Consider the following 12,557-nt stretch of genomic DNA (forward strand, 5'->3'; position numbering starts at 1 on the left):
AAATAAGTTTAAGTATTCTTTTGTCTAAACTTTCATGCACTATAAGAAACCTCTGCATTTCATTTGCATTATTGCACAAGTTATAGTTTAATTGTTTTGCATTAGTTAAAAATTTATTCTGCCAAATGAATTAACAAGTAGAATCGAGCATTCTAAATTGTCATTCTAACGTTTTCTGATTTTGTTTTGTTAAGTACTCTAAGCAATAAATTATTATATGAGAAATAGTCTCTTCTAAAGTTTATACTTGATATCAATCCCAAATTTCTGTCAAATACCACTCACTTTTCAAAAGCATAGTTCACTGAAACGGCAGGAAGATAACACCTTTCTCTCTTTAAAGAATCAAACCAGACTTTAAATCTGGATTTCTGTTTATAGAGTTGGCTGCTGCCCAGTTAGTATGACTTCATGAGATGCATTTTATGAAAATTGTGTTATATAAACATATATTGTCTCACTTTACCTGCTATTTACTAAAATTGAAGCTTTTTGCCTTGAAATTTATGGTTCTTGAAGCCACTGCAATCAGCTACACAAATGGACTCTGGCTACTGATAAAACTAGGTAATGAAATCCTTCTGTCAGCATATTTAGACTAATATTTATTATTATTAGAAACAACATTTTCCCCAAAAGAATACCTCAGGAGTGGAGCAGAATGGTCTTTTTTTTTTTTTCTTAAGATGATCAATTTTTGAACATTTCCAAGAGGATAATCATCTATTTTAAATAATGTACTCCCTGCCACTATCTTACTTGGATAGGTATCTGCTAAGCAATTATTACACATCCCCTCATTTAAATCACCACTAAAGCGCAGAAATAATCTTTATTTAATGTGACTGCTTTTTAACACCATATGTGAGGGAAATAACTAAATGAAAGTTGCTCACGTAAATGTGATAGGGCTGGAGGAAAGCAGTATTTCTTGACATGTGGCATGTCACTCAGGAAAGTAAAAGGCCCATCCTATCCAAAATGCCAGCTTGGATATTCCCTTGCCTCCCACTTCGCGAACAGACATACCACATGGCGTCAAATGCTGCAACCTTTCCTAAAAATGCCACTTGGATTGGTCCACTGTGGCAAGTATATAAGAACTCTCTGTCTCTTAAGCTTGTGAGTTCATGGTGAACATTCCAGCAAATAACACCGACTAAATTTTGCCCTCAGATGTGTGGCATAAATAATTTAGGAGGATATTGGAAACTTTGACTATTTTCACACTGATGAAATAAGTTATGCTAATTACAAAAAAAAACACAGAACATGGTGCTACAATCTCTTATTCAACTTTTTGCAAAGAAGCAAAGAATACCTGTTCTTTTAGAAACAGTGTTTATAGGGATGGAGAAATGGTTTAGTGGTTAAGGTGCTTGCCTGCAAAGCCTAAGGACCCAGATTCGATTCTCTAGGTCCCACGTAAGCCAGATGCACATGGTGGCACATGCATCTGGAGTTCCTTTGCAGTGCCTAGAGGCCCTGGCATGCCCATTCACTCTCTCTATCTGCCTTTCTCGCTTTCTTTTTCCTTCTGTCTGTATCTAATAAATAAATAAAAATTTAAAAATTGTGTTTATAAAGCCATGTATCCTCATGCAGTACTTATTAAAGCTTTTATTAATTCACAGGTACAGAAACAATATTGTTTCTATTTTGCATAAATATAATGTATATACTTTAAAACATCATGTACATGTTTCAAAATGTCAACGTTCTATATTCTTTACATTAGGTAGTAAATGTAAAAACTCTCTTGTGAAGATATTTTCCAATTTTCTGAGCTTCATGTGTTCATGTGTTTTAGAAAATGTATTAAAAATTTTGCTCCTGATAAACATACTAAATAACCATTAGGCTACAACAAATGAAAACTATGCCAAAAACTTATAGAACAGTGCATAGAAAGTAATCTGATGTGAATTTATTTTTAATTACAGAGTTTTAACTGATTCTCAGAAAAAACAAAATATAGCTTTAACTACTTTGTAATGTTCAGACTTAGGAGTCTACCCAGGAAAATGTTCTGTGTATGAAGTGCTTCTGCTAATTCTGTGGCATGAAAATGCCTGCACAATTAAGTGACAGATTGTTACATATCTCCCTAACACAGGGGCAACTGATACTTCAGGCAGCCAGAACGATATAATTAAAATAGAATTTCAACTTTATATTAATAGAGTAATAAGCTAATTAAAATCAAGATCAACTGAACTTTCTATTTACACCAGGAAGCCTGAAAGGAAAGGAACTCTGTCTTAGAGACATATGTGACTCTTTGAGCTTCTGTCATCCAGGTGCCATCTCTGATGGAGCACATGTGCACTAACAGTTGGCAAGGAAGGAAAAAGATGACTGTAGATGTGTGTGCAGATAGTCTCTCTTGTGATATAAAATATGTCTGGAAGGAAAGCAGGGCATCTTTGTAAAGTAAAATTTCCCATGCCTTTACATTTCTTCTTCTGCTATGAATATGATTTGAGTATGCCTCTGTAAATGATGATAGATAATTTCACTTGTGATACACATAGAACAAAACAATATCTAATATTCTGTAACTGATGGAATTACACGCTTAAGTACAGTAACACACGTGAAAAATTTAGCATCCTAAATCTATTTTATTTAAATTAATACCTATCAAAGAAGGAATTCTTATAAAAGTATCAAAAACCATACATTGCACTAGATTGCTAGGATGTGTCCTCTTACTGATATCCTGTGCAAAAAGATAATTCTGATAGCTGAAAGTACCAGAAGAAAATATTTTTAAAAACTTAAGTCCTAAGTACTTCAGAATATATTTGTCTCAAAATGTGCTTCTATAAAAATTAGTTCCCTTCTATGCAGATTGCTGTTCAGCTAGTCTTCATCTGGGTCCAAATCAGAGTCCATATCCGTTGACAGTCTGAGATAAAAGAAAGCGTAGAAAGCCAGCAGAAGGGCCAGAATAGCTGCCAGTACAAGGCCAACTTCCTACGGAAGAGAAAACAGTATACTTGAAATTGATACAGAGAGACTGGTAAACGCTTTCAACTTCATCAGATACAATGACAGTATTGCTCCACAATGTAGAAGGTAAAATTTCAACCAAATCATAACATTCTTTTGTTTTACATACTACACTAAGAAATTTATTTTTCACATGAAAATGCCCATTGCAATCGTAAGTACATGAGTGGGTGAGTCATTTCTATTATTACTAGTTAGTTTAATTTTTCTAATAGTAAATCTAAAATTTGTTGTCTACAAATATTTTCATTGTCTGGATATCAAAATTAGAATATAAGCAAGTAGTTTGTGCTAAGAAGTTTATTTGGACTCTTGTTGAGTGTGAATAATCCTATTCATTGTTTCAATAACATATTTGATGTGATAGAATTTGTTCATTATTATGAAAAATATCAATTTATTTCTACTGGGAAGAAATAACTGTGATAATATATTTCTAGATTATGTGTATAAATACATCCTATATAAATATAACTTTGTTCAAATTCTAATGATATTGTTTTTGTTTTGAGACAGGGTCTCCTTGCCAGACTGGACTGAAACTTGCAAGTAATATAGTTGAGGCTGGACTTAAGCTGCTGGTCTTCCTGATATAGCCTTCTGAGTGCTGGATTACAGGTGTATATCACCACATCAAGCTATAAACAGTAATTTATAATGCAAATTCTATAGCTTCCATAATAGAAAAACAAAACTGAATAGTTACTTAATGAAAAATTATACAGTACAATTGATTACAGCTATGAAGGGGGGTATTATATATCTCATTTGATATCTTGATGCTGATTATAATAGCTAGGTATATTTTAAAAAAGACCAATATATACTAAATAAGATAAAAATCAGATTTTTCTTCAAAAAGTATGAGGTACTATAAAGTAACTTTCTCAATATTATCAAGTCATTTGGCTAAGTAGAAAAGAAGTTCAGCCTCCTAAAGTTTATAATATTCTATCTGATTTCCATTGTGCACCACACCCTTACCTAGCATTATTCCATGGGCAGGCATTTCATTCCCTCTCATATGAACATGTCCTACATTTAATATGAAGATAAAACAAATAATTCAGCACATGCTACCTAATAAATATTACAAACATTAAAGTGAATTTGATTTATAAACAACATAGAATTTTAGCTGAGTGATGAAAAATATTTTTAAAATTGTATAATTTTAGCTTCATGATTAAATATATTTATATATCCAAACTATGAAAATAAATATTAATGGAAACTAAAGGGCTGAAAACACTGTTTCAAAAATTTTTATAGCCCCTGGTATTTAAAATCTGATATATCAATAAAATGTCAAATGGAAGTGAATTTTTCTTTGTTACAGTTGGAACACTCTGGCATCTCAAAAGGGCATGGCAGCATCAGACAGGTTTCATTTATTTCCGTATATCCACAGCTGTGCTCACAGACCCATCTGGTTACACAGCTACTAATTTTAAGAGGATGTAATAAACAAGTAGCACACAACTGCAAACTCCATCTGCTCTTTGTAGTGGACAACAGAACCTACCAATAGCAGTCACCATTTACCTGGGCTTAATGCAAAACATAAAGTTTTATTCTCACCTAGAGTCCATGCTTCTCCCTCTTACTGAATATCAACTTTAATTACTATTTTTCAGGTCCTTATTGTCCCTGAGACAACTCTTTATTCCCTCACTGTCGTTTGTCAGAATGTTCAGGGGCATGGGACAAAAAAAAAAAAAATAGGGTAGAATGCAGAGACTATTCACCAAAAACTCATCAATTTCAGGGATGTTAAGTCAGCACATGGCATGACGACAGCTACAGAAATATCGTGGGGACACATGTCAAACACTTGTCTTCAAAACAACCAGCAAGTTGTAAGCTGAATGTTTGATGGATTTAAACAACGATCAAATTCAAAAATTAAGTGTTCAGGATGCTGGTATGGTGACCCTATTTTAGACACCTGTTTGTCATTTGGTCTTTGGTAATTTTTAGCTCTAAACCAGAAATAACAAAAAGAACATCATAACATTTCAAGCTGTTCATCCCAAGGGGATATTTGCAGGATCCAACTGACGCTGTATATTTTACCTATGTAATAAAACCAAATCTTTACACAGATTCTCTTATTATAAGTGTGCTTTTAAAATAATCTTTTAAAATAAATTACTTCACAAATATAGATTAACTGCCTTCTAAAAGCTAGGATATACACGTGTTTGCATTAGTAAAGAATTTTCTTGATGTTGTAATTCCTGAAAAATAATTTTCTAGTAGGACAGCACCAAACAACAGCTAGCTTTGGAGAATTTTTATCACTTGTTGCATTACTATGTCATAATATATTTTATTCACACTTCCAAAGAACAAGAAATAATAATAGCTTTCAACTAGAAATTAACTCTATTTATTATAATCTACTCATATTTTATACTGAAATCATTAATTTTTCTCCACAATTTTAACTAAACAGACATTTTCAAAAATGCACTAGAAGCCTGTAGGGGTCAAGGTCTACTGTATAACTCTTCATATCTCTACCTTGCTATTTCTAAAACAGTATTGCTAGCTTAACATGGTCATTAAATATGGAAGTGATTTCGTACAATGCTCTTCCAAGATAATTAGTAATTATCCTTTTTTCTTTCCATCACACTCTTATAATTTGTAAATAAAATATACCAAGCAATGGATACATGACCTTTATACAAGGCATACTGAAATTATATAATGCTTTTAATAATTTATAATAATAATATCTACAACTTACCTCCATAGCAAATTTCAGAGCATTTTATAATATGTAACAATACTACATAACACACAGCTAGTTGAAAATCACAGACAAACGTTTAAATTGGGTCTTATTTATACAATATAGAAGTGCCTAATTTTAAAAGGTATTTTCTCTATCAACAAACAACTCACAAGTGACATCAATGTAGATCAATGTAGATCCATGCTCTGTATTTTTACTGTGTCATTTATATTACTTGACAATGTTTTGCAGTAAATGGCATGATTTATTTTACTGGTCAGCTTCTTAGACTTAGCCATATTATGCATCAGTGAGGGTCAAAAATGCAATCTTGGGTCTTTTAATTACATATGCAGCATTGTTATTGGCACTTTTTAGTTCCATACACTTATTCATATCTTCTGTAGATGTCAATTATTTTGAGTATGACTCTTATTCATTTGAAAGAATAAGTAGTAAAATGATGACATAATACATGATTATGGTCATTGTGGATCAACCAGACAAAAGTCAAACAAGTCTGATGTTCATTAGTTCTCAGTTGCTTCTCTGACATTATAAATATGGATAAAATCACTCACTAGGGAAATTAAAAAGCATTAAAAGGCAATTGCTCAAAGAAACTTTGTTATTTAAACTCCTATGTCAAAATGACAAAACAATCAAAGTTTGACAGGGCAAACTAATTAACATGCCAAATCTGAAATGTAGAACACATCCACAGTTTTGATTCTAAAAAGTTTTATATCATTTTAATAGTCTCTGTACATAAAATTTCAAGCAAGATAATCAATGTTTAAAGTTAAAGCCTTTGTTTTCTAAGGATTACCAATAAATTGACATGCTGGCTTATGAAAATAAGCTATATCTTTATATTAAGTTAGAAATTCTTCTATATTATTTTATATTAGAAATAAAATCTAAGACATTTTTTAAAAAGTAAACTCTACATTGTTTTTAAAAGACATTAGATAACGGCAATGTTGCTAGGCTTTATCTTATAACTGGAAAACAGGTATTTCTTCAAACTAAAATAGAAATGAGAGGACAAGTGCAAATTCAACAAAGGATGTATGTAAAAAGATGGTGTATAAATAAATGAATGGCTGTGATATTTCTCAAACCTTAACACATAAAATGTGCAAGCAGTACATATTTTACTCCATAAAAATATGCAAAAACATCCAGCCATACTGTGAAAAAGTAAATGTTAAACATTGCTTTGGAGGCTGGTCTTTCTATTAGAGATAATCACCAAGTAACTAAATATGAAATCTAAAAAAATCCTAAGTATTATACAAAAGCAGATCATTTAATATTTTTTATAGATGAGTATAATTTCATGTGAAATAAGAAAAAAGCTCTAAGAGATTAATCTCTCTTTTTAAACAAAAGATATATTTTTTCATTAAAACCTGACACACAACCTAACCAAAAAGACAGTGTTGTGAAAACACACCACAGTGCATGATAAGGCTTGATCAGAATCAGCAATCAGCAGTGAAAAGAAGGCAGAGTTTCATGATCATAATAGCAAATTCTGGAAGACAACCAAATAGATCATCTGGCAGCCCAGCAGCTGTTCCAGCTGGGTAGTAATACCTTGGCATTTGCTATAAGCTGTAACTTAGAAAAATTGATTTTTTTATCTTCCAGATGAAAACCAAAATCTTCTTTTAACAATTTAATATTTAAATAAAATATATATTGGACATTTTTATTTTATACAATGGATAGTCAAACTGCCAAATTAATTTTTTTACTTAGTTTACTTCAAATCTAAGCACTTGGAAAAAATGACATTAATAATAATGTAAATGTAATTTTGTTGAACTTTATTGTGCTAGCACATTGGATTAATATGTTAACATTATTCTCAGTTGCATTTATCCCTCTTAAGCAAATAAACACTGGTTTGCAAGAAGGACAAGTTAGAAAATGTCATTAGAATTTCATCATAGAGCCTCCCAGCAACAGTAAAAAGACAGTAAAATTACATGTTGTAATGATCCATCTATATATGATTATAACTATAATATAAACAACTATATATTGAAATTATTGAAAGTCAAAAATGTTTTAGACTAAGCATGCATTCATTACTGAAGTATGTGAACAATATTCAAAAGAGCTAAGAAACAGCAAATGACAAATTTTGGTTTTCTTAAGTAACTGTTTTAAGATCCCTTCAGAATCCCAAAGTAGGAAGGATGTTTTCCATTAAGTAAATTCTCAACATAAACCTTCAATTCTGGTAATCTATTTAGATTTCTGAGTATCATAAAACATTCAAAAGTCAGCCTTCATGCAACTTTGTCATACAAAATGAGGTGACATGCATATATTAAACTATAGTCATTGAAGAGAAGCCTACCTTTATGCCTATTGCTGTTCTCTTTGCTTCTGCTTTTAATTTGGTTGCTCGTAAAATAGGTTTGTTTTTTTTATAATCCTGTTTACCTAGAAAAAATGTTTCAGGCAATGAGTTATGCTTATATATAATTCAGATTTTACAGTCATTTGTGAAATGTCAATGAATGTGAAATAGAGTAAAGCAGGGACACAGTTACACAGAAGTTTACAGTTGAGACTACCATAACTTGTCCCCAAAGGCCAACTTCCTTGTTTTTTTTTTTTTTTTAGAATGAAAATTCTAACAGATATTTTTGATTTGATGAGCAATGAATATCTAGGCATTATAATATTTTTAAGAAAATAAGAATATTAAGGTAAAGTGATTAAATATTTGGGAAACACTTAGAAACAATGGTATAAATAAGTACATGTATAATTCTATTAATAGGAAAAATATTTTTTCTTAATAATTAAAGAGGGATGGTTCATTATGAATGTATTTTATTGTGAATATAGTAAGTATTAAAATAATCAACTTGAGACATATTCTCTAGTTTTCTTTGAAACTAAAGAAGGAATCCGTCTATAATTAACTTTTAATCCCCTGAATAAATTACAGAATACATATTTAAATTTTGTTCCATCTTTAATGGGCAAAATCAATATAGCCAGAAAAAATGTAGGCTATCTGGATGCAGATATGGCACTCCATCATTTTTTCCACATTTTATTATATTTTTGATAACCAAATTCTTAATTGTTTTGTTTGTATGTTTATTTTTATTTATTTGAGAGCAAGAGAGAGAGAAAGAGGCAGAGAGCGACAGAGAGAATGGGCGCGCTAGGGCTTCCAGACACTGCAAACGAACTCCAGACACGTGCACCCCTTGTGCATCTGGCTAACGTGGGTCCTGGGGAATCGAGCCTCAAATTGGGGTCCTTAGGCTTCACAGGGAAGCGCTTAACTGCTAAGCCATCTCTCCATCCCTTTTTAAAATTGTTTTGTTTGTTTATTTTTATTTATTTGAGAGCCACAGGGAGAGAGAGAGAGAGAGAGAGAGGGAGGGAAAGAGGCAGAGAGAAAATGGGCCAAATTCTTAAACTAGGAACTTAGTGGAAAACTCTTAAATCTAATAGTATGACACGTTATTCTAAATAGCACTTTACATGATGCTAGAATCTACTTCATATTATTTTGCCTTCTTGTTTCCATCTTATTCTTTTTTTTTTTCCATCTTATCTGTTTTCATTCCAGTGATCAGTTTCTTTCCAAAGCTTAGCTTACATTTCCCTCATCTAAATGATACAACTTCTAACTTTAATTTCCATGTCTTCCTCACAGTAAAATAAATGTGAAAGCAGTTGATCTAATATAAAGTATATCATAAAAATTTAATGTGTTTGCTAATGATTTAAAAGTATCTTTAAAATTTCATATAGATTTTTAGAAGTAGAAATAGTGGAGAGAAGTGAGGCAAATGGAAGGGAGTGAAGTAGAAATACTACAGCTGAATTCATTAGACTCATAAAAGTGTGTCTCTTATTGAAGAGCTGTGTGTTATTATTTTTGAAGGAAGGAGTGTTATGTTCCTTCCTTACTGCTGATGTGAAGTCGTCATTCTGAATCTGTGAGCAGAGGCTTAATGAGTATTTTTTTGCTGATGGGGTTTAATGATGCAGAAATGAGTCAATTGTAAAAATGTATATCAAATGATCTAAATTTAAACCATGGAATAAATAATATGTAGAAAATTTGACTCTGGAGCATTTTAAATTAGCAACATTTAATTTTGCTGAAAAAACTTTGACAAGTACTCACTCTGATTTCACATTTCAATAGTCAAATTATTCCTGACATTATTCCTGCTGAGATATAAACAGTTGAGAACAATGAAAATGGTGACACATCAAATGTCTCCAACTCAGAATTATAACTCAGATTTCTAATGGAATTCTAAGAATGAATTTAAAGATTAGATATAAGCAAAATTTTTCTCTTATTTACACTATACATGTCTTATAATAATCTTTGGAGTTAATGGAAAAAATAAATGAGAAGGGTTATCAGAAGCAATATATGTTCCATGCAAATATGAATCAAATTGTATAAAGTTCTGTCATAACACAGAATCAAATATACATGAGACTCAATGGCACTGTAAAAATTTGTCATTCATCTAAAAGTACCATATAACCATGAGTAAATTATCCTTTTTCAGTTTAACTCTTATATCCTCTACAAGAACAATACTTCTACATTTACCCTAAAGTTGATATAAACATTTTAACGTGCATCTAAAATCAATGTTAAATTATTGTATACATGGTACTTTTCCAAACAGTGCATCTGTATTTATTTATGCATAAACCTTTCTGTCTATTATATCCAGAAGAATATAGTGCATGATGTGCTTCCCAATTAAAACATTTACAGAGGCATCTTTTGAGTTCTTTTTTATTTTCATTTAGAAACAGTTTTGATACTTTTCTACATGTATATAATTTTATTGTATTCAACCCCCTGCATTACTCTATCCTTCATCTATTGCTGAACCCAATGAGGTTTTTATTTTGTTATCATGGCTGACCAGGTTTACTATGTAAACCAGACTAGTCTCAAACTTGAGACAGTTTGCCTGCCTCTTATTCTCAAAACAGCAGAGATTACAGCTGTTTATCACATGCTCACACAACATTTTATTTTATTAATTAACTTTGTCCTCAGTGAACACAGTCAATTTGGTACCATTATTAGGCTCATCCATTACCTATCCCCCCCCTTGGCCCCTCCTTGTTGAGGTATATGGGTCATGCATTCTGGAATCAGCCCACAGTTATGGATAGGATAAATGGCTTCAAGACAGATGTCTATGCTAAAATGACTGAAAAAGTGTAAAATGCAGAAGCCCCTTCTTTCACCTTGCATCTAGGAAAACTCATCATATAATCTAGACTGTATATGTACAGCACTACATACATCTGGGTCTGATCTTTGGTGTATCAATAGTGCAATAGGGGGACTGGAGAGATGGCTTAGCAGTTAAACCATTTGCTGGCAAAGCCATATGGTGCAGGTTTGATTCCCCAGCACCCATGTAAAGCCAGATGCACAAGGCTGCAGAGGTGTCTGGAGTTCATTGGCAATGGCTAGGTGCCCTGGCAACCCTTTCTCAGCCCCGCTCCCCTCACTGGTCTCAAATAAATAAATTTAAAAAATAATGCAATAGGGGTTTGGGATATAGCTCAGTGGCAGAGAATGTGCTGAGAATATATATAAAGCTATGGCTTCCATCTCTAGCACCTATAAAAATAGATAAGTATAAGGAAGTAAGTAACCAGAGTACCTTTGTGATAGTTATGTATTAAGTTTTAAGTAGAGAGAATAATATAATTTAAACCTGCTAAGACAATCCCACAAGTTTTCCTCTATCTAAGGATAGGACTGCTGAGTCACATGATGAATGTGTATTTGTCATATTGGTTTAAAAAGCCATTCTGGAGCATCAGTTATCTGGTTTCTCTGCGTTTAATGATGCCAGCTATTAAGACTTGGATATGAAGTGTCTCCCACCCCCCAACAAAAGGCTCATGTATTAAAAGCTTGGTTCCCAGCTGGTGTAGAAGTTAATTCTGGAGGGTAGAAACTTCAGGAGGTAGTCTTCATATGGAGAGAGTAGATCACTGGGACCACGGTCCCCAAATATAGATGTCATTTCCTGAGCCTGTCCTTTCTTTGATTACCGTCTGCTGTCAGGTGACTATACCTGTGCCATAGGCTCTTCCTACATGGCATCTTGTCATGGATCTAGAATCAAAGGACTATAGGTTGAAACCATAGAAAAATTAGAGAAAATAACTAATTCTGAACTTTAAACTTTATTTGTCACATATATTGACACAGTGGCAAAAGTTCTAGCACATTGTCCACACAATTTCGGTATTCACTTTCAATGACACAGTATAGGTACAAAGATTTTTGGCATCATCGTCATGTTTCTGATAGATTGATTTGAGGTTCATTTCTTCAATTTAATTTTATAATACTGTTTTATTTTAAAGTTTTCACAAATATAACTTGCATTACCCTTCTGGTGTACATATACATGGATTATAATACCTGTAACTATCATAATGAACAAGGCACAGGATAGTCATATCACACCTCAAAACTTCATGTTCACATATTCTACATGTCACATGTATCATGCCATCCCCCACAATATTTCCTTAAAATTGCAAGCCTACTTCCACTTCTGTAGCCTTGCCTTTGTAACCATGTGGCTAGGAAGTGACAAAAGCATGTGTGTTCATAGAAAGCCTTCAGATTTGCCCATGCTCTCTGTAGCAGCAGCCTGTTCATTCTTGAAAAAAAAAAAATCCTGTACAAAATAATAGGCTTTGTTTTAACACTTTCATGCTTATCTGTAATTGTATTATGTCTATG

General features: G+C 32.4%; 1 protein-coding gene across 1 annotated transcript in view; it reads right to left on the reverse strand.

Moving 5' to 3' along the window:
* Nucleotides 1-1,605: 1,605 nt before the first annotated feature.
* The window catches only part of Triqk (triple QxxK/R motif containing), an 83,866-nt gene continuing 72,914 nt past the window's right edge, over nt 1,606-12,557 (reverse strand). The window contains exons 3-4 of the mRNA XM_004656932.2: nt 8,133-8,218; nt 1,606-2,979 (exon numbers count right to left, since the gene is read on the reverse strand). Coding sequence (XP_004656989.1) covers nt 2,866-2,979; nt 8,133-8,218 — 200 coding nt within the window. The 3' untranslated portion in view covers nt 1,606-2,865. The remainder of the gene's footprint in view (nt 2,980-8,132; nt 8,219-12,557) is intronic.

Source organism: Jaculus jaculus, chromosome 2 (genome assembly GCF_020740685.1).
Source record: "Jaculus jaculus isolate mJacJac1 chromosome 2, mJacJac1.mat.Y.cur, whole genome shotgun sequence".
NCBI lineage: Eukaryota > Metazoa > Chordata > Mammalia > Rodentia > Dipodidae > Jaculus > Jaculus jaculus.